General features: G+C 31.8%; 1 protein-coding gene and 1 long non-coding RNA gene across 2 annotated transcripts; both read right to left on the reverse strand.

Moving 5' to 3' along the window:
* Positions 1-1,211: 1,211 nt before the first annotated feature.
* On the reverse strand, positions 1,212-3,631 carry LOC145631850 (B-box zinc finger protein 24-like). The gene is made up of 3 exons (XM_081684053.1): positions 3,132-3,631; positions 1,810-2,121; positions 1,212-1,690 (listed from the first exon to the last, which is right to left on the reverse strand). Exons 1-3 carry the CDS (start codon positions 3,312-3,314, stop codon positions 1,454-1,456), a joined length of 732 nt encoding a protein of 243 aa, XP_081540179.1. The 5' UTR covers positions 3,315-3,631; the 3' UTR covers positions 1,212-1,453.
* Positions 3,632-18,347: 14,716 nt separating this feature from the next.
* Positions 18,348-20,492, reverse strand: LOC145630393 (uncharacterized). The gene is made up of 4 exons (XR_014112039.1): positions 20,060-20,492; positions 18,747-18,826; positions 18,523-18,639; positions 18,348-18,418 (listed from the first exon to the last, which is right to left on the reverse strand). It is a non-coding gene; the product is annotated as an uncharacterized LOC145630393 (long non-coding RNA).
* Positions 20,493-24,033: the final 3,541 nt, after the last annotated feature.

Consider the following 24,033-nt stretch of genomic DNA (forward strand, 5'->3'; position numbering starts at 1 on the left):
AATTAAGGCATCAATGGAAGAGGTCAGATCAACCTAAACTTCTTTGTTAAATTATATGTTTTATTCTTTCTTTCTTTGAATGAAATTGTTTTTGCTTTCTTTAATCATTATGTCTAGGTGTATCATAGGTCCATAGTTGGTCAGTTGTGTTTTGTGCAATATTTGGCCCTGCTTAAATTTTCTGGAAACTTCTAATTAATGAATATAATCAGCAGAAAGATGGTGTTATTAGTTCTGTTCTTCTATGTATCAATGAATAATTTATAATTAAAATTTTCTTTTCAAATATTGACTTGGTAATATTATTTTTCAAAGGGGATGAATGTACAGGAACTAATTGAATATACAAAGTTTGAACTCGAAATAAAAATGAGGTATAATATGAACCAAAATATAAATCCTGAAAATAAATCATCTAACTACATGTATTACGTATGTATGAAATTACGTCACTTGACATTTGAAAATGTAACACACTCCGTAAAACTTATGGTTTCTGACACTTCTTAAAAATTTTATTTTCTACCATCTAAATTATCATGAAAGCATGTAAATATATAAATCATCAATGAGATGCTAAAGATTGTAGTAGACTTTGATTTTTATTACATATAACTAGCATTTGATACACTTGCATCATAAATTTTTAATTTTTACTTTGTACATCATTATTTTCATATTGAAAAATTGTATTTAAAATAAACTACTACTCCACAATAATTGTACATTATAGTTTAGAATAATTAATCAAAACCAAGGTTCAAACTCTCATGATGTAGGTGCGGAGATGATGTGTTAATCACATATAGTGTCGGCGAACAAATTTGATTGCATTGTGCTGTTAAGAATTTTTAATAATTGTACACTATTTCAGTATTTAGAACAGACTATTAGAGGCTTAGGGACTGTTCACATTTACTTAATTTCAGTTCAGCTCAGTTCACTTCAGTTTCTAATTTCCCCCTCTCATAAAATATTCAGCTTAGCTCAGCTCAGTAAATGTGAACAGGCCCTTAGAGCTTTGATTGGAGAGGCAGACGCATGACCATATACAAAAAACTTCGAGTGAAACACCGAATGCCACTTTTGGGGCAGTTTAGGGCTATAATGTTTGATTTAGATGAGATCGCGGGTTTTAAAACACTCCACCATGCTCAAAATTCTAAAGAAAACGCGCACTTGAGGGAAGCTTGTCTCAGCAGTAAGAACGATTAAACAATAAGTCTTTCATGCATGATCCTGATATTACTGTCCAATAAGTCTATCTGAAGATGTTCATACCCTCAAACCAGAGATTTATGAACAATTTACAAACCTCATAGTAGCATATCATTCAATTTACAGCTCTCAGATTTGCAACATTTACACATGCGTACTATATCATAATGTACCATTGCAATCATGTTACTGAAAACTTTGTTATTGGCAAGAGGCCATATAACAGACTGCTACATCAACCAAGATCAGGGACGATTGAGTACTCATCATCGTCATCATGAGCAATCTCAATCCGAGGCTTTTTGTTGGGCATGCTCGTCTTGGTAGGTCTGTATTGCATTGTATGGTTGCTTGGTATTGACATTGGAAGCTGTGGAACTTCAGCTGCTGCTAAGGCTTCATGAGGAATTTGCTCGCCGAACAGACTCATGTCTGACCACCAATCGAACTCTCCAAGCTCAAGCTGTCCTTTCTGCACATTTCATAATGAAAAACTTAATAAGATTTCTACTGCTATATACTAGTAGTGTCAATAAGATTCTACAGCTAACTACTTGGTAAAATGACTTAGATGCAGCAAATGTTCCTCACCTTATTGTCAGTATCGAAATCAGTGAACTCCAACAGATCATCAACAGCCCAAGACGAGGGAGGTGAAAAGTTGGGAGGCTGTTGCACTGGTTGTTTTACCGCGACTTGTGGTGCATTTTGGTTGGATGGCTCTGTGCAGTTCTTTTCAGTTTCATTTCTGCACTTCGAGAGGCAGCCCAGGGCAACCCGTATACCAGTGGCTAAGTATCTCTGGTGGTTTGCAGCGCGAGTTGCAGCTGCATGAATCGATTCATCGCAATCCTGACAGAAAAGGGCTCTGTCTTCTACACAGAAGATAAATGCAGTCTTTTCCTGTAACAAAAAAAAATGAAGCAAAGATCAGCAGAAATTCTACTTTGTAAAAAATGGAGTAGCTGAGAATATAATTTTTCTATATTGTACATGAATTATTGTAAACAGACAGAATACAGATCTGATCATATTAGGAACTATGTCTTTAGATAGGCAGTTTAAGCATATTCTTATATATTCAATTCTAGTGATTCTACCTCCAAAAATTGATGATTTATTATAAACTGTTATCCTCTTCTTGGACAAAGAGGTCCAAGTATGTAACTCATATCAAGATTCAAAGTCAAGCTCCACACTTCTCACCTTTTATTTTGATATATACCCTAAAAATAAGAGCTTTACCTATTCATTTCATTGACTCATCCATAAAATTGAACCTTCCTCAAAGATCTAAAGAGAAACATTGGTTCCTAAACTTACTGCGGTAGCAAGGCTATGTTATCTCGGACTCTTAATTTAACCTAAGGAAATGGGTAGGATACTTCAACCCTTTAGTTTTTAAAGCAATTAAGCAGATCGAGTAAGATATGAATATCCAAATCCGAGTAACATGATACGGATAACTTCTATAGTAGATAACTCGCAAAAAGAGGAAATATTTGTTAAATAGCTAAATAACAGGGTCACAAATTCCCAAGTAGATTTGATAGCAATATAATCTTGGACAAATCACAAGATCACTTCATATAATAAGAAGTTTAGGCCCTTGTAAAGTTGTAATTAAGTAAACAAAGTGGACCTTTTTGGTGATGTAATTATATTACTTATACTTCGTATATATATTCACTTCATATGATAGAATAATATATCTTTAGCCATATAAAACTAGTTAATTTGTCTATTTAGTTTAGTCAAAGTTTTTTAATCAACAAGTTAAGAGTAAACTATGAAACAAAGTCATCTTAATCCCCAACTTTTATTTAAAATAATCCGTATATTGCACGAGTACTAACCTACTACAAATATGATCTATATTTATCAAATAAAAAAAATGGTTAAAGTGAAATTACCTGGCAAATATCACAAGTAGGAAGTTTGCTAGAAAGACAATTAAGCTGAAGTCTTTGATGCTTACTAGCAAGCTTATTTGCTGCATGAACTTCTGTATCACATTTTGCACAAAGCGCTGCTTCATCTGCACAACAAATTACTGTTGCTGGATTTCTCTCACAAACATCACACTGAATTTTCATTTTTTAACAACTTTTTTTTTTACTCTGTTTTTCAATTCCCCTGTTTCTACTCTGTTTTTTTCTCTACAAAAACCCAAATTTCTCACTCAAAATTCCAATATTTTCAAAAATTAAGATACACCCAGATGAAAATTCCAGCAATTTAACAAAACCCAGAATTTATTTCAATCAAAAAGATGAAAAATTACTTATAATTTAAGCCTAACTCTTTGTATATTCTTTCTTAGAGATAAGAAAGAAAAGAAGAGGAAATATAAATGTGAATGAAATTGGGGTATAAATCATACAAAAAAATATAGGAGAGAGAAACAAACTTGAATGGTGGAGAAATTGATGTTGGATTGTCTGAATTAAAAGATAAGGATTCAAGATTTTTACACGATCAAATTAAGGGCACAAATTAGTCCAACACATTTTAGTAGGGTACACTTATATGTGGACATTAACAAAAGTGTATAAATTTTGTGGTCATAAAATTTTTAGGGAATTAAATTATCGTTTGATGAGTTGGTTAGATGTTATTGTTGAAAAAACTTTTATTATAAAGTTTTTATGTGAATGTGATGCCATCTAATTTGCAAGAAATTATAAAGTTTGGACAAGTGCAACTAATAATGTTTTTATGTGATTGCAAACTACCAAAATACCATACACACAACACACTTGTTTGTGAATAAATGTGTTTGCGTGGTTTTCAATTGTCATTTGTCAAGATCAAGTTGTGATATTTATTTTCTTTTTTCTTTATTTTGGTTATTTATAATTGACTAATTGAGTGTATGTATGACCTCATTGCTTAGCTATAGAGAAGATCTTTTGGTATTTGGAAACAACATTGCTTGTACGGAGAGAAAAAGTTCATAGATTAAGGACTTTGAAAATCTTGTCATGTCATGTAATGCAAGTAAATTGTTACTTATTTAGGAAATTGATACTAAGTTCTTGATGGATCAAGTGTTAATTTATAAGTTTTAGGGTACATGCATGTGAGGAGTAAAGTGTTTTGGGTGGTTAGGACTATTATTAATAAGAGCTTTGTTAATTATGATTATACTAAATGAATTGAGATTGTGAACTATAATCATTAGTTTGTGGTACAATTAGTTGTGTCAAACTTGTTTCTATGGAAGTCACAAAAGTTTAAGAATTATGAAGTTGTATACATTGACATCATATTTTTTTTTTTTTTAGTGGTAATTGTAAACTTGGAATAACTATTTTTCTCCTTATTAATAAACACTAAAACGATTAGTGTTTAATGGTTCTCTATAAGTATATACCGCAAAACGTATCTATCATTACTTTTTTTTTTTTTTGGTTAAGAACCAAGAGAAAGTCGCTCAAACATTTAATTTTAGCTATTATGGCATCATCACCTTATACACAAGCTACTACGATCCGTGGATTGGATTTGGATACCTTCAACATCACAATCAACATACATGTTAATTAGCCACAGCCAGATGGAAACATAATTACGATTTATTAAAAGCATAATCTCTTTGTCGTTGCACAATTTCAGTCGTGCCTTGTAAAAAAAAAATGTACGTAGCTAGGGATATGATGCCTTTCAAGAGCTTCACATTAAGTACATTTAATGACGATTGTGATTCATTGACATTGTTTACAGAATTATTGTTGCTTCAATTTTAATGAAACAAAGAAAGTCATCAACTTAAACAGTCATACATCATAAATAGCTAATGAACTTGCTAGGAGATTGCATGCATGATAACTAACAATTAGTAATCATGCAATTAGTAACCCTTTTTCTTCAGGATTGACCTCATGTTGAACTTGTGGTTTTGACACTACCTAGCCTCCATCATTTGCCCCGGGGCATTCCTCCAAAACGTACAATAGGCTTTGTGCAACTCCAACTCGCGCTAAAACCACCTTCGATTCCTGGCAAATCACACAGCCAAAATTAAGAGACTAGCGTTCTTTGCTTAGATGGCATTCGAGTTAGAGAGAGATAATCCATCTTCTAGTAGCTAGCCAATATCTCTTGGATCTCTCTTAGTCATTCCTCTCACTCATGGACTTCTTTTTAGAGTTAGGGTTATTCCACTTTGATAGGGTGTTTCAATGGTTATAGGCTTTCAATATTATAAAGTAACAAGTACGTATACTAAATGCAGAAGTAACACGCTATTATTTTATTGTTTTGATAAGGAAAGTAAACCACATATACGTAGATAATACTACCTTCATTTTATGTTTTTTACAACTATGCGGTATTACTTATGAGACATAAAATATTTCAAAATTATAAAAAATATAAGACGAAGGTAGTATATAACTTGAATCATTATGTTGGATGAAAGACATAAACTCATATAGTCATACTCATATACTCCAATAGAATATAGGGGGACCGGTGGAAGCTTCCAAACCACCAGTTTTCTAATTTTTAAATAAAATTTAGGTTAAAATGTTTAAACTTTATTTGAAAATAGGTCAATTTTTTTACTTGTCCTTATAAAAGTCAAAGGAATTGAAGATTTTGGTCCCCCAATAGTAATATTCTGGTTCTCCCTTGTAGATAATGAAAATGAAATCAGAAATATGGTGAGGTTCAAGTGAGCTCTTCCTGGGTTACTAGTTCATGCCTAAAGTTTTACTTTATTTAACTTAATCTACTTAATTATTTGTTAAACTATTGTTCAATTCCTTTATTTTTGTTGTAAATTGCAAGTGTAATTTATTTTTTGGGTGCAAATTTCTGTGTGTAAATTGGTTGATTAAATTCTATGCATGTTATTGACTTGATACCAATTTCTTTCTAGTCACCAAAGATATTGACTTAAAAAACATTTCAAATATGACATGAATAATCATACGATGATATGAGCAAGTTTGACTAATAATAGAAATTAGCATCTATGTAGTCAAATGATTTGATAACATAAAACAATCGTGTGGTTGTTTGGAAGTTAAATAAAGGAGATTTTTTCATTCCATGTTTTATTTCATCAGGATTGAATAAGGTGGGAATGAGTAGAAAATTTGTAATGTTTGAGAGCTATTGCCTTAGTAAAAACAACCTATATAGAACTCGAGCTTACTACAATGAGTGTAGCAGTAGTCCAGTGCTATTCAGTATGGCTTAAGCCTTGAGCTCGCCAACTTGATCAAGCATGTCAAGGTTTAAGTATTTGAATATGGGTTTATACTTTAGTTGGGTCACTAAATCTTCACCGCCTTTTTTTAATTCTCTTAAACTATTTTTATACTATGTAGGTTAGTTAACTTTCATTTAACTTACTAGAAAATCAAATATAACCTTATGATCTAAATGCACCAACAATTCAGTTTGATTGATTTTTGTTCGATCACAAAGAGATACCGAATTAGATAATAATGATGCACAAGAAATAACCAATAAAATGAACGAGAAGAAAAGATGATAGATCAATGGAAAGAAAATATTATACAAAAGAATAAAGGATGAGAAAGAGCTCTATGTAGGTCACTACAAGTTTGGAATTCTATGCAACAATCACATTGATCAAAGAAGGTATACAAGTCGAATATTTATGTTATACGAAGTATATAATATAACAAACGATTGCACCCTCTTACAACCCCTAAAGAAAATAGGGGGTAGGGGTTCGGGAAAAGTATAATTTAAAAAAAAAAAAAAATGTACGTGCGTGGTGAACATTTTAGGGTAAACAAGACCTTACAAGTATGATTGTATGAGGATATTATACTGTAACATCTATTCCTTGTTACTCCTCCATGGTACAAAACATCTTATAAAAAGTATAGATGGACGAACCAAACTAGCTCGATAAGTCTTAACCCTCAATTTCTTCAATTGCATTATTTTTCGACGATAAAATCCCAAGATAACTTCCTTAACAACCCCATTTATCTTTCTTACCGATCTTCTAAGCTTATATCTTGTAGTATCATCATCTTCTCCTTCAGAGAAATGATAGCTACTAAGAAATGCTTGCCTAGCATGCCAAAACTCGGGATCTTTGCACGATCGATTTCCATACTTCTCATTCATAGGATGAATTACGATCTGCCATACATCAGTTTCTTCGAAGAATTCATAGTTTTCTAGCAAATTCAACTCTATAATCTCTCGATTTCCCGGACTTTGCATGATCATATCATTATAATAAGATATGGTCATATAACAGAACCATGAATGTAACATTTATATAACTATATAAATTAAGTATATATTAGAAGTGGTTGAACAAAAGAAAGAATGTTTAAATTCAAGTAGTTGGTGGCTTTTGTTGCACCCAAGAACAACCAATTTAGATAAGAAAGAAGATTAATTTATGTTTGTCAAACTTAGATGGGATGTGATTAGTGGACTAATTAGTCTAATATGGCAGTTTAAGTACGAAGTTAATCTTTAGATTCATGAACTTGATTGGAGGTATTTGATTATAATAATAGCATGATTACCTCATTGTGAAAATTACCAAGCAACTAGTAGACAAATTATGATTCCAAACAATGTAATCTAACGAACAACTAATTCTAATAAGTACTTCGTATTATTCTATAGATAGAACGTAAAATATAATGTATATAACGCATCAAATTAAAGCTTAAAATTATCTATTTGCATTAAATCGTCTAAGATTATTTAATGCAAATGGGACAAAAAATAAATAAATAAATTAAAAAAAAAAAAAAAAAACGAAGGGAGCATTAAAAACGTGCATTACACGGGTTTTATCTAATGTAATACGTAGTAAAATGTTTTAGTTTTTAAAATATGTTGATTTCTAACAAATGAGACAAAAACCATAATTTTTTAAACGAAGGAAGTATAATAACCATGCATCACACGGAGTATTATTCTGATCATTATTATTTAAATATGTTGATTACAAAGGAAGTCTATGCTTGACAACAACATACATTAGGAAAACTACATTTTGAATTTTTAGCGTTTGGCCCACAATATGCCTGACAATCTTGATCTGTACATCCGTCTTTATTAAAGCAAGTCGGCCCTCTTTCGATTCCAATATTTTGAGGAGACCTTGAGCTTGTAGTATTAATTCCTGTAATTATAAATCAAATAAAATAAAATAAAAGAGCAAAGAATGTATTATACTTAATTTATTTTTTTTTTATTGCAATGCTTTATTTAATAATTAAATTGATCTAGTATAATAAAAATCTCCACTACATATGTAATGATGTGTATTTGTGTTATGCTCCATGCATGTAAATTAGTAACACTAACAAATATAATTTGTTTGTTAATATTAATTGAGATACTAAACAAAAATAACAATTGGATTTTTTTATTAGTGCTCCATTTGGTTTTTTTCATAAAATTTTTATCTTCTCACTTTTCTTTGTTTGGTTTGTGGAGGGGTGGAACAAAAATTCTAGTGGTGAAAAATTATATCCTTACTAATGGTAAATATTTTTTTATACATAAATAAAGCCACATTTTCCTCCATCAACCAAACAAAAGAAAACTAATTTGCAATCAAGGTTCTTTAAAAAAAATTGCAATTAAGGTTCTCCTTGAAAACATCTTTTCCATGAAAACTAATTTTCAATAAACTAGGGAAGCCTACGCGCGCGATGCGCGCGATACAACTAGCCATCGTAGGGGAGTTATAAATTCGAACCTCAAAGTTTACGTACTTTGAGTTGCTGTAGAATTATACTTGTCATAGGTCGATCAATAAGAGATTATATCTTAATTTATTTAATTGTAGAAACATGTTTTGTGTTATGATTATATATTTTGAGAATGATCATATATATTATAACTCATCATTGTACGTATTACTATATGAAAAGGCAATCAAAGATATTGCATCATTCTATGACTACAATAGGAGTGTTATGGAGAGGACAAAATCCTCATTGAACATCGTGGCACAAAGGCTATGTGAATTAGTATATTTACTTGCAATTAGATAGTCTTTGGACCATATAATAGAGGAGATAGCATTTTTGAGCTACGAGTATTTAACTGATGATGTATGAGTAAATCTTAACTCTTTTCTATTAAACTATAAGCTTTTCCTAGGATAAAAATCGAGACAATGACACAGTAACTAAAACAAAATACATCTTCAAACAACCTCTTAATCAAAAGCATAAGACTATAGTACCTCATATGTGAGACATAACTGCTACATTCCGTAGAAGACTCATCAAAAGAGTTGCTTTGTTTGACTCCCCTATAAACACAACTAAAAGAGATTACATCAAAAATTCAAAAGTATTACTCTTATGTGTTATTATTTTTATTTTATTTTTATTTTTTATTTTGTTTATCATTTTAATGGTATCCAAGCAATTACGCTCCACCACTACGAAGGTACCATTATTGCATTCATCCGTCAACTCAACCAATCTTGAGATGTCTCCAACTCTAACCGGATACGGGCATCTCTAAATAGCATGCTTATTCACCTCTTCATATAACATAAAAAAATAGATTGCACAAACTTTACATTTCTTTTAGTATATAAAAAAACAACCAGCAGGTCATCATCCTTATAGAATTATCGCAGCGGTGGGTGGTGACCGGGAGTACCGAAATGGAAACTGACATGTTAGCAGTATTTTCCAACAACCAGAAAAGTAGTTTGTGAGAAAAGAGAAAATTGAGAAATCATGAGTTTTGGAATTTTTTTTCGGTTGTATGATAAGAAGGAAGATAAACAAAAGAAATAGAGGACAAAAATATGAAAGGTATATACTTAAATGCATCAAAATTAATTTTAATTGAGGGCAAGTATGTAAATTAACTTTTTTAAGGGTATAATGGTCTTCACACTATTCATAAGAGTATTCTCCCACGGACAAAAATACGAAAGGTTAAATACTTAAATGCATCAAAATTAATTTTAATTGAGGGCGAGTATGTAAATTAACTTTTTTAAGGGTATAATAGTCTTCACACTATTCATAAGAGTATTCTCCCACTTTTTATAAGGTAGGGAAATAGTTTACATCAAAACAACATAGCCTAAATAGAAATTTTCAAGTTTTAAAAATGATATTTAATCTAGGATAACGAATAAATTTGCCACTTACCACAAGACAAGATAACAAGCAACACTAGAATGAGAGACATAAATGATGTGTTTCCGGCCATGGTTAACTAATGTAGTTCTTGTTATACAAAATTAAGAGTATGGAGGATTTATATATCAAGTATATAATATATTATAGAGATATGAGCAAATTGTTTAAGTTTTTGACTCTATATATATACTTGCTAAGTGTTGTTTATTATTTGTGAATCTCTTATTATCTATCATATCTAAATAAATCACATGAGATACTGAGATATGATAGGAATGCATTCATATCTAAATAAATCACATGAGATATGATAAGATAATTAGGAATAAATTCATATCTAACTAGATGACATGAGATATGATATCACGAGAGATTCACTAATAATAACAACAATTTACAAGTATATAAAGAACCAAAATTTTAAACAATTTGCTCACATCTCTATAATACTTTATATGTACATGTACATCCTCCTTCATATTCTTATTTTTTATATATAAAAAGAAGGATAAATTGTAAATAATCACCATTCAAATCACCTAAAATTGAATTTACCATCTTTTTTTGTTTATTTTAAATAATCACCTCTTAAAGTTTTATTTATTATTTTATTTTATTTTTTTTAAAAAAAACACCACCTTTAGACTAAAAGTTCAATTTTTAATAATAAATACATTGATTTTTGTGCCACAACTTGGTCTATTAAAGTTTTGGGGGTCACTTTGGTGCTTTATGTTCAATTTGAGGTTAGAATTAAAAAATAGGAAAATTTGAAAAAAATAATCTCACCTTTGCTCTATCTGCTCAAAACAAGCTAACCTTTACGTATTCTGGGAACGGGCCAACCTTTACCCCTTATTTTCTTTAGTCCCTTTTACATGATACCTGATGAGCTAGTTAACTTTTTTTTTTTTTTTTTTTTTTTTAAAAAAAAATTTCTATAATCATCTTCACCACCATAATCACCAGCACCATTCACCATAACCACCACATCACCACCTAACACCACCAAACTGACTCCCACACCCACAATCACTGCCCCACCACTAATTAGTGACCACCACCATTCCCCCCACAACCCACAACCCACAACCCCCTTAACTGTAATTTATCCAGCCCCGAAATCCACCGCGTCGACCAGAGCTCTACCCCACCCAACCCCAAAATCAAACTCAAATTTGATTTCCAAAGTAATCAAAGTTGAAGTTGATTTCCAAAGTAATCACAATGGTCAATTTAATTTCCAAAGTAATTGAAGTTAAAGGTGCCTGAAAGTTTAAAGAATGACTCAATTTGATTTCCAAAAGAAAAAATGGAGAGATTTGGTATAAAATTTAGTTATGTAATTAGATCGCTTCGCCATGGCCAAATTCCAGAATTAAAATTGCTTGCTTCGAGGTAGGTTTTGTACGGCGAGGAAGGGGTGGGGGTAATTTCGCCATTTCGGTCCTTGGGGTAAGTTGGATGAGTTATTCTGTATGGCTTTGTTGATTGCTGGTGGTGGGTTGGTGGCTTACTGTTGTGAGCGGAAGGAGGTTGCGTGGTGATGGGCGGTTGCTGGAAGCAGTGGTGGATGTGGGGTTGCTGGTTGTGGTCAATTGGCCAAGGCTCGGTGGTTATGCGGCTTTGTTGATTGTTGGTGTTGGGTCGGCCGGCGGGAAAAGGGGTAGCTATGGTAGTAGGGGCTGAGTCAGGACGAAGGAGGTGGTTCTTTTTTAATTTATTTTTTTGGGTTTTTTTAATTATTTAAGCTAACAACCAATTAGAAGGTGACATGTGACAAGTCACCTTCTAAACAGGTTACTAAATTATAAAATTGGTCAAAAGCTTGTTTTGAGAAAATAGGGGGTAAAGGTTGGCCCGTTCCCAGAATACGCAAATGTTGGCTTGTTTTGAGCAGATAGAGCAAAGGTGGGATTATTCTTTTCAATTTTTCCTAAAAATATTATTGAAAATGCCTTATTTTGCATGTAAAAAATTACCTCAATTTGCGTGAAACTCTTAAAATGAGGCATTTCTGATACTTTTTTTTTGGTGTTTTGACCTCAAATTAGATCCATGGGCCAAAATGGCCTCCAAAACCTTAATAGATCAAATTTGGGCACAAAAATTGATAACTTTTAGTTAAGTGGTGGTGATTTCTAAATTTTTTAACTTTAAGGGGTGGTTATTTAAAATAAACAGAAAAAAAAAAGGGTGGTAAAATCAAATTTAGGTGATTTGAGGGATGGTTATATACAATTTTAATTTTCCTAAAAAGAAACTACATTAGTTAACCATGGCAAGAAACAAATCATTTGTGTCTCTCATTCTAGTGTTGCTAGTTATATTGTCTTGTGGTAAATGTCAAATTCATTCCTTACCCTACATTAAAAATTATTTTTAAAACTTGAAAATTTCTATTTAGGCCTTATTGTTTTGATGTAAACCATTGTTCGTTATTGAAAAATTAGTTTCAAGGAGAACGAACCTTAATTGCAAATGAGTTTTTCGATCAATGTTCGGTTGATGGAGAAAATTGTGGCCTCCTTTATTTTGGAAAAAAAAAGTTCTACATCAGTAAGGATGCAATTTTTATTCCTCCATCTATATTTTTTTTTTATTTGCATCAGTTTGACCGGCACATTCGCCGTGATGCAACTTTGACCATTAATATATTTAATTGTTAATTAGATAAAATTATAACAAAATTATGAAACTAGACATTATGATGAATCTAATGACATATTATATAATAACATTTATTTATTTTATAGAGGTGAAAAAATTAAGTCAACCATGGTATGTGAATGATGCAAAAATTAAAGTGATGCATTTAAAAAACACGGAGGGAGTACTATCCACAAATAGAAAAAGGAATAATATTTTGAATCTATCCAAACTAAGAAAACAGGAACTATATTATAGCCTTATGGGATGGAGGGAGTAGTAAAATATTGTTAAAGCTTTCAAAAAAGAAAATGAAATAAGTAATAAAATGCAGTCACAAAAGAAAAGTGAAACAAGTAATAAAATACGGATAGAGTAAAACTTCATCTTTCCACACTCTTACTTTTTACTCTTTCTCAACCCTTCATCTCATCCCACTCTAAATAATCCATATCCACATCTACTAAGAAATAAAAGTGAAATTCAATATTCAAAGACAAATTTTCTCAACTTTATTAACATATGATTTTTTTTTTTTAATTGAGCTTTTAAATTGTTTAAATTCAGCATTAGCTTCGCTTTTTAATTTGTTTTTGGTTTCAATTTAAGAAGAGTTTTATATGATTAGTTTTGTAAAAATGATTATTTTTAATCACCTTTACATCAATCAATCAATCAATATCAATACTATATACTAAAACAATGACCAAAAATCCCATAGATACACATGTCGGGTCCACAATAAAAAAATTTCCCACCATTTTTTTCTTTTTTTTTCTCCTTAAAATATAATAAGACAATTTACTTTAAAAAAAATAATCTACAGCCTAAAAATCCTAAAATATAGAACAATAACGTACAACAACTTTAAATAAATTAATTCTTTGCTTTATAAATAAATAAGAAAAGATTTAAAATAACATCATAGTAAATTAATGATTTTTTTACTAATCACCAAACTAAAAAAGTTTTAATTATACAAAGTATAATAAGATTAGAAAATCTTTTTTATTCCCTTGAATCTTCATTCGTTAATCTATAAAATGAAATGTTCAATTCCTACTAAAAATAGGGATTCTAACTCAATTATAAATTCATAATTTGTTAGAAAACTACAAGTTCTACAAAATAGAGATACTCTATATTAACGTGTCTCGTACATCTATAATAATTTGATAACGTTATATATATATATATATATATATATATATATATATATATATATATATATATATATATATATATATATAGTATAGCAAAAATATTTCATTAATTAAAAGTCATACGACATCTACAATAGAGATTCGACGTTAACAAATACATAAGATATTGAATCAAATAGAATTTTCGTTCATAGAAACTACGATCGTCAAGTAGATCTTGCACTGCGGAACATCTCCCGCTTATATCGCTGAAAATTATAGCCTTGTTGGAGAGACAATCTAACGATCTTTGTAGCCGTGAGGTTGTTTTCCTTCTGATTCATCTGTCCATATTCGAAAACTTGATAACTTTTTCACCAACGAAATAATTTCACGACAATCCATTAGATCTACTACCATGGATTCAAAACTAAGAAATTTCTCCCTCGAAAAGAGGAGATAAACATTGTCTTTCGAAAGAGGTCTCTTTCGAAAAACCCTTGTCTTTCCAAGGAGATCGGAAACCCTTTCTTTCGAAGGAGAAAAGTTCGGAAGCATTATTATGAACCTAAAAAAAACTATAAAGAAACAAGGATTGGAGCTTTCCACCGATTAAAATCGATGGAAGCCCCTTCAAAATTCAATAATGGAGGCTAGGGTTTTGGAGAGAGAAAAGAGGAGAGAGAAGTAACACTAAAGTAAGAATATTTAAAGACACACACACACACACACACACACACATATATATATATATGTACAAAACCCATAAAAAAAATACAAACTTAGGGCTTGTTCACATTTACTGAATTGAACTGAGCTGAACTGAACTGAGTTGAAATAAATTTTTTTTAGAGAAGATTATTAGGAGCTAAACTGAACTGAACTGAAATTAAGCTAAAGTGAACAGGCCATTAGAGTAACTAATAAAAATATGTTTTTTTTATTGAATATCCGAGTGTTGCTCGGGCAAAGATAGGGCTGGCAAAGGCATCAGGTCGGGTTTGTGTTCGGGTCAGCAAACCCTCAACCCGACTTGATCCATTTAACTTTTTCGGGTTGGAAATCCTAACCCAAACCTGCTAATGCGGGTTCGGGTCAACCCGAATTTGACCTGATATTTTTTTTTCTGTCTAAATCAAATTTCAGAAAGTTCATAAGTCTTCATTTTAACCAAAATAAACAACAAAGTAATAATCCTAAATTCCTTAATTAGAAATTACAAATTGTTGAAGCTTAAAAGTTTTGATGATGAGAAAAAGCAAACTCATTTATTAAGGGTTTACGAGTACTTGATTAGCACAGGTGAAGTAGACCATGGTGGTGGAAGAGTAACTCAAGCTAAGAAGATATGAAGAGTCCTTTGAAGAAAATTTAGTCAAAATAGAAGAAGAGTCCTCTAACAAGAACTAAGTTCCTTAACAGGAATGTTCCCTAACAGAAACTTGGAGACACCAAGATGAAGACAGTAAGTTCTGGAAAGAACTTAGCCTGCGAAGTTCCACTTGAAGACTGGAGCATAAGTGACAGCAGAAACTTAGTCCTGGTCTATGTGAAGCCCAAGAAATACGACTTTACAGAATTGCGGCACATCGATATCAATTTAGTTAAGATTTTATCTTCTAGATTTATTGTTAAATATGTTAAGTAGAATATGCATGAAATCTATTAGAAGCGTGACAAAATTACTTGGAAAATAATTTTAAAACGGAAAAGATAAAAGGATAGATTTTAAGAAAAGATCTTCTAAGTGTTTTATTTCTTAAAATCAGTTTATCGAAAAGATATTATTCTTTTTGATATATCTTTCTTTATCTTATTTTCCAAAAGAATTTCTCTTAAATGATTTACTTAAAAGTCGTGTTTTGAGATTTGGATAATTAACGTTTTTATCTTTTGAAAACCCTACTTGCTATACGAGTTAATCTTGTATAAATAGTAGAGATCTCAATTTACAAGTTTTCCGTGAGTTTATGCTTGAAGAAACCACTCACTAGTGGAAAAATCCTCATCCGTAACGGGCAAAAAGGGGCCATCCGTAACGGGCAGCGTCCGTTACGTATGCGGCCGTTACGGATGGTCATTGTTATTCGTAACGGGCAATGTCCGTTACGAATAATGAGTTATTCGTAACGGACATTTGAAATGTCTGTTACGAATAACTCATTATTCGTAACTGACATTTCAGATGTCCGTTACGAATAACCCCTTATTCGTAACTAACATTTAAAATGTCCGTTACGAATAACCATTATTCGTAACGGACATTTTAAATGTTGGTTACGAATAAGGGGTTATTCGTAACGAACATCTGAAATGTCAGTTACGAATAAATTTTTTTTGTATTAAAATAAGTCCTTATTCGTAACAGGCACATAAAACGCCCGTTTCGAATAAGTGATTATTCGTAACTGACATCTTAAATGTCCGTTACGAATAGAGTTTTATTGTATATAATTTAACACTTATTTGTAACGGGCAACAAAAGTGCCCGTTACGAATAACTGGTTATTTGTAACTGACAATTTTGCTGCCCGTTACAAATAATTATTAAATTAAATTTTCATTTTATTTAATTTCGACAGCATGTATTTATATATAATTAATATATATTAATTAAAACCTGTAATAATATACATGTTCCTGTAAAAAGCAATTATACTGAACAATCTTTCGTAAAAATTAATACGACGTAATATAAAAACTGAAGTAGTAACACATTACAAATAAAAACTTGTATAAATTTATCCAACATATACAACAACACTAAAAATATTACGTTGTTCTACCTAAGCTAATAGTTAAGCATTCAATAAATATTTACTTCTAAAGTATTGCGCCCATTGTTCTCGAACCACCTTCAACTCGTCAACATCATACGGGGCGGTCCTTGGACAAAAATCCTATTGAAAAAAAAAACATATGAAAGAGGTTACAAAATAAAAACAATCCATAATAAAAACAATCATTAGAATAAATGTGATGAACCAAATTATAGAAATAAAACTCATAATATAGAAACAAAACACATAACATCCTTAATTGACTTATATTTTGATTTCTATGAGTTGAAATCAATAAAGAGTTAACATTTACTCACTTTTGGGAGCGTATAGAGCCAAAAAGGCTTCAAAATTGTGCTAAAGGACTTCTATCTTTCCCATCTTTCAAGTATTGGTTCAAATTAACACAATGTAACACATAACATCCTTAATTATCTTATTTTTTGGTTTCTATGAATTGAAATCAATGAAAATTGACCACTATCTCACTCTTGGGAGCGTATAGAGCCAAAAACGCTTCAAAATTGCCTAAGGGCCTTCTACCTTTCCCATCTTTCAAGTATTTGTTCAAATTAATACAATATAATACTAAACATCCTTAATTACCTTATATTTTGGTTTCTATGAATTGAAATCAATGAAAAGTAACCATTTACTCACTTCTAGGAGCGTATAGAGCCAAAAAGGCTTCAAAATTGTCTAAGGGACTTCTACCTTTCCCATCTTTCATGTATTGGTTCAAATTAACACAATATAATACTAAACATCCTTAATTACCTTATATTTTGGTTTTTATGAATTGAAATCAATGAAAATTGACCATTATCTCACTCTTGGGAGCTTATAGAGCCAAAAACGCTTCAAAATTGTCTATGGGACTTCTACCTTTCCCATCTTTCAAGTATTTGTTCAAATTAACACAATATAACACATAACATCCTTAATTACCTTATATTTTGGTTTCTATGAATTGAAATCAATGAAAATTGACCATTTACTCACTTTTAGGAGCGTATAGAGCCAAAAAGGCTTCAAAATTGCCTAAGGGACTTCTACCTTTCCTATCTTTCAAGTATTGGTTCAAATTAACACAATATAACACTAAACATCCTTAATTACCTTATATTTTGGTTTTTATGAATTGAAATCAATAACAATTGACCATTATCTTACTCTTGGGAGCGTATAGAGCTAAAAAGGTTTCAAAATTTGCAAAAAAAAACTACTAACCTCTTCTAAGACACCTTTGCACTCCAAGTGAGAAGTAACAATCTCATACATGTATCTCATAATGTAGTAGCCACATTCAACGCCTCCTTGTTGTTGAGCACACTAGTATATATAACAAATAGTTAAAAATTTTGTTTTCAAAGTGAACAATGTATAACAATATGGGGTGAGTAATGTATTTACCTCCATTTGTATGAATTGCAATTTTTGCCTTTGTGATTTCAATTCACTCCCTGTGAGATTCGCCCGATATACTTTATAAGCCCTACAAAAATAATATATATTCTAACACTTAGAACAAAATAATCTACAACACCACATACAAAAATGATATAGAAACTAGGGCATAATTTCAAGGTTGTGGCTCACGTCATCATAATCTCGGCAATTTTCAATTTTAGGGGATTTTCTTTAGGTAGCTTCATAGAGTCAAACTCATAAGCTAAACCTAATTGTAGATCGACCACCACAAGAACCCAATGACCACTACATCATTTAAGAGAAAAACACAAGTTAGAGTATTGGAAAATTGGTGAAAAACATATCATTTATATGATTAAGTTTAGTGGCAATATAAAAAACATATTTCGAACCTTGCGACATATGGAGCCACGATGAATTTGCAACGTTTACCCGTCTTTCTTACTTCATGCAAAAAGGAAGATTAAGTAACCTACATGAATCAATGAAACATTAGCCCACGATCCTCTTAGAAATTCACGTACATCAGTAGCGGTTACCCAAATTTGTTTGTCGCTATCAAAATTAAACATTGAGGCCTTTAAAAGTACCGATGTTGTATCATACTTTGCATCATCAGAATTCATTAACCAATACAACAACTCACACCCCTCGCCAAAAGTATCGACAATTTTATCTTCAAGTGGTAGGAATTTTGTGGGTTTGATGGTAGATTGCCTTGATTTCACACCACAACTATCGTCCCCTTCTTGTTTTAGAAGTCATTGTTTTAGAAGACACTTGTTGAAAGTATTTTGGCCATCTTTGAGGTAGCACTAGCATGCATGCATGCCCTAAAAAAAACCTTTAGTTTAATTATATGATTATTTTTTATTTCTTTTCTTTTATGAATTTTGTATATTCCAAATTAATAAAGGTAATTTTGGCTTTTTGGAATTTTGTGTGACTCACTTGATCCAAGGCGTGCAACCTAACCTAAAAAGGACAATCATTAAAATTATTAAGCTATTTATAATTATTAGTATTTGTGGAAAATTGCTATATAATGTTGCCTCATTCAACCAAGTATTTCTCAATAATTTGGTCTAATGATATCCCCCGGTTGGTACATTATATGGACATCAATTTTAATTATACAAGTTTGATTGGATTAGCTATATATGTGATTTTATTCTATTGGTTGATTGTTTTAATTACAAGTTTGATTAGAAAATTGCTATATAATGTTGCCTCATTCAACCAAGTATTTCTCAATAATTTGGTCTAATGATATCCCCCGGTTGGTACATTGTATGGACATCAATTTTAATTATACAAGTTTGATTGGATTAACTAAAAGTATCTATATAAAGTAAATCATTGCAACGTCACAATAAAACCCAGGTGATCCTCAAATACAGCTCACAACAATCATCACCAGCTATATTATATAATAAACAGAAAATTTCATCAACTTGATAATTTTAATAATCAACAACCTTAAACAAATTAACCCTTTCTTTATTCATTATTATATAATAATTCACAAACAAATATATAAAATTAAGAATTCCAACTTTCCCACTTCACAGTATCAACTCGGCTCCCCACTTCTAAAATCAACATCAATTATCCAAAAATCCACTCAAATTCATAACAAACAAAATCAAAAACTCAAGCTCAAATTCAAATTCAAATTCAAAAAAGAAAAAAGAAAAAAAAATACCTGGATTCTTGAGTTTCGAGAAGAGAGCTTGCAAAGGAGACAGGAGAAAACGACCGGAGTAAACCACCTGAGAAAACGAACGGAGATAACCACCGGAGCAAACGGCGGAAATGGCGAGGAGCAAGCGACCGGAGCTTGCAAGGAGAAAGGGAGAAGAGACGAGGCCTGGCCACCGGAGCTTGCAAGGAGAAAGGGAGAAGAGACGAGGCCCGGCCACCGGAGCTTGCAAAGAGAAAGGGAGAAGAGACGAGGCCCGGCGACGGAGAAACAGAGGACCGGCGACTGAGAAACAAATGACCGGCGACGGAGAAACAAAGGACCGGCTTCAAGGAGATGAGATTGCGCTTCAATGGGGAACAGTACAGCAGATCGAGCTGAGTATGAGGGAGGGAAAATGAAAAAAGGGGATTGAAAAGTTTTTAGGGATTGAAAAGTTTTTAGGGCTTGAAAAGTTTAATTTTGAGGGTTATTTAATCGTAACGGACAATTTAAGTCAATTACAAATAAGTTGGTCAATCTCGTGTTGACTTTACTTTTTGTAACGGACAGAAAATGTCCGTTACGAATAACTTATTATTTGTAACTGTCAGTAATTGTCCGTTACAAATAAAAATTTATTCGTAACGGGCAGTAAGGTGCCCGTTACGAATAAGTAATTATTTGTAACGGACACCTTACCGCCCGTTACAAATACTCATTTTTTACGCGGATTGAAATTTTTTTGTAACGGACATTAATATTGCCCGTTACGAATGATGTTATTGTAACGGGCAACAACATGCCCGTTACGATTAACCCGTCACAAATAGACTTTTTTCCACTAGTGACTCGTGCTTTAATTGTGTAAGTTTGCCAAGCTTATAATCTTGTCATATTAGTTTCGGGTTTCGTGCATAGCTTGCCTTTCATGTACTAAATGTCTTATCTTCTGTATTGGTTGGGTTATTGGGTGTGTGTGTGTGAAACTTATATTGCATACAGTTGTGTAAGCTTCGAGTGTGAAGATGTGAGGTAGTGCTACGGTAGTACGAGTGAATCTATGTGTGGAACTTATATTGGGTAGGATAGGGTCCTACTATGTAGCAAGTTCAGTCTGGAACTTGTGAGTAAAGGTCAGTTTATAATAGGTTGTAACTTGATGTTTGCCCTATTATAGTGAATTGGTTTTATTTGGAAATCCCTTAGAATGGTCGAGGTTTTACTTCCAATTGGGCCCTGGAAGGTTTCCTCGTAAGATCCTGTGTGCATTACAAGTTCCTTTATATTATGTTTCATATTTTGCAAAAGTAGTCACTAGGAACTCACATACAATTCACCCCCCTCTTGTAGTGTTCGTCTCAACTAACACAAACCAAAAATATTTTTATTAAAAATCAAACCTTACAAATCATACATTATAGGATATGTATAAGAAAAAGATGAGAATAGTAAACATCATCAGCTTCATCACACCCTTATGTCCTTTCACTAATTAGAACTTAGCCTTTGCTAGTTGATATTATCAGTAGTGTCGCCGTCACCTTTCATATTTTTATAATTTAAGTGCGTGGGAATTGTCTGTCCTTCCTTATTATTGAATTGCAATATGGATCTACACTATTGAAGAGAGAGAAAATTGAAATATGAGAGAATGAGAGAGAAGGAGCCTTTTGCGGCTATGAGAACTGAGAAGTGAGGTTGAGAGGAGTGAGAGTGTGAGAGGCTTCTAGGGTTTTAGTTTTTATTAGGACTTAAATATGGGCTTGGTATATATTTTGGCTATTAACTTATTTCGGGTTAGATGGGTCATTTTCGGGTTGAAAATTCCAACCTTATGTAATCTCCCATATTTTTAACTTAATTATAATTTATTTATATATTATTCTTACAAATATTTTTTTATGTCAGTTTCATTAAATAAATTATTTTTTATGAAAAGATTTAAGTAAACTAACATGTTTTTACTAATTTACAAACAATTTTAACATTATAGCCCAAAACACAAATATTACTCCTAATCTAATTAGGAAACCCAAAAGCCCAAATAAAACCCTCAAAAACCCTTACCCTTCTCCTCCTTCTCACGTAAAAAAAAAAAAAAGAGCAGCTTTCATTCTTCTCCTCCTTTCCCCTGCTCTCACGTACAACACCACAAAAAAAAAAAACCCGAAGCTACTGCTGCCGCCGCGCCCGCCTGACCGCCGCCCGTCTGACCGCCGCGCCGCCCAGCACAGCCTACCACTGCAGTTCGCCTCTCCTCTCTTCTCCTTCCTCTTATTTCTCTTTTCTTTATTTCTTGTTATTTTGATTAAAGATTCAATTTTTATTTGATTTCAATTATAAAATTATTGTTATTAGGCTTTAATAGTATGTATAAATTACAAAAGATTATAAATTTATGGGTTTTGTATGTCTAAAGTATTAAATAAAATTTCAGATTTGGTATATGTATGAATTTAGGGTTTAAAGTATTGATTTTTCGTGTTTTAGGGCTTGATAACGTGTTAATCAAGTCATCTAATCATACTATGTTTAAATTACATTAAAGTATAATTATCTTAAATCATAAATAAATTTTCAGATTTATTAAAGTTTCAATTTTTATGAACAAGTAGTGTTAATTTCATGTTTTTATGCTTCTAAACCTATAAAATAATTATTGTGATGTGATTGAAAAAGCTTTGAACTTTATATTCTAACTTTAAAAATAATTTTCAGATTTCATACCTTTTATTTTGAAGCCTCTAATTGCATTGAATTGATATATTCTTGGGTTTTTAACACACTAACTTGCTATATAATGACTATTTCAAGTAATTATGATTATGGGGTTATTTTATATACTTAAAACAAACTTCCAGATTTATTTACCCACTTTAAAGTTGCTGTAATTTGATATAAAACACTATATTTTTATAATTCTAACATATAAACTTAAAGTTGGGATATTATATTACTAACTTTGATCTTTAGGGACAATTTAAAGGCTTTATTTTGATGATTTAAGAGGTTTTAAAGTAGTTTAGTATTGCTGTAATTTTAATTGCTTTGGTATTGATTTATTTCTAATTGTTTGGTTTAGGAGAGGACTTTGTAGAAGGCGACTTCTAGTTTAAAGTGGCCAACCGGATTGTTTATACAAGGTACGTACAAGTTACGAAACCTTGCTTGTAGGTGCATGTTTAAGGACGGATCGAGAACTTAGTATCATGTATAGGATTGACTGGGTTAAATTGTCTGGTTATACATTGTGAATTTCAAATGATGTGCACTAGTTTATAATGCAAGTACTCTTTGTGCTTTAATTATGCAAGGTGCGCTTAAAGACAAAGGTATGTGATTGGTGTAAAGATCAAATTATTACTCGTTCATGATTATGTAAACAGGATGAGTAAAGGAAAAATTCAAGTCTTGTAAGACGAGGTTAAGGTTTTGGGGTGCCTTATGCACTCAAGGTGTTTATACACCGAGGTAGTAATGGAATAATTAATAAATGTTGTTTGTCACTAATAAATCAAGAATCTAAATTGAGAATTTGCCATGTTTGATTGAATTGCTTTTGGGATGTTTGTATTGATATGTATATGAGTCATCACCAAGTCTAAACCTGTAAATCACGTAATGTGCAAGATGGATGAGCAATAAAACTCTGGAATGGTGCACATCTGGAGTAATGACAATCAGGGGTTGGGGTACATGGGGTATTAGCCATGTACTTTTATCGAGGCTGTCTGATCTACGAGTCTCCTATTTCAAATATTATTTTTCTAAAACTAGGATTTAGGTGAGATCTCATACTAACTACGGTCACGAAGTCGCGCTCGTGGTCGTTGGATGTTTATTGATGTTTCCGAAAGGAGGCATGGGGTTTTTCTTTATTGATGTTCCAAATGGGACATGGGTTGGACAACCTTGTCTATTGCTAAATCCAATGAAATAAATAAATGAGTCCGTTAATATTAATTAGTGAGGTCTTAATAAATTTGATAATCGAG

Source organism: Chenopodium album, chromosome 5, assembly GCF_948465745.1.
Source record: "Chenopodium album chromosome 5, dcCheAlbu1.1, whole genome shotgun sequence".
In the NCBI taxonomy this organism is placed as follows: domain Eukaryota; kingdom Viridiplantae; phylum Streptophyta; class Magnoliopsida; order Caryophyllales; family Amaranthaceae; genus Chenopodium; species Chenopodium album.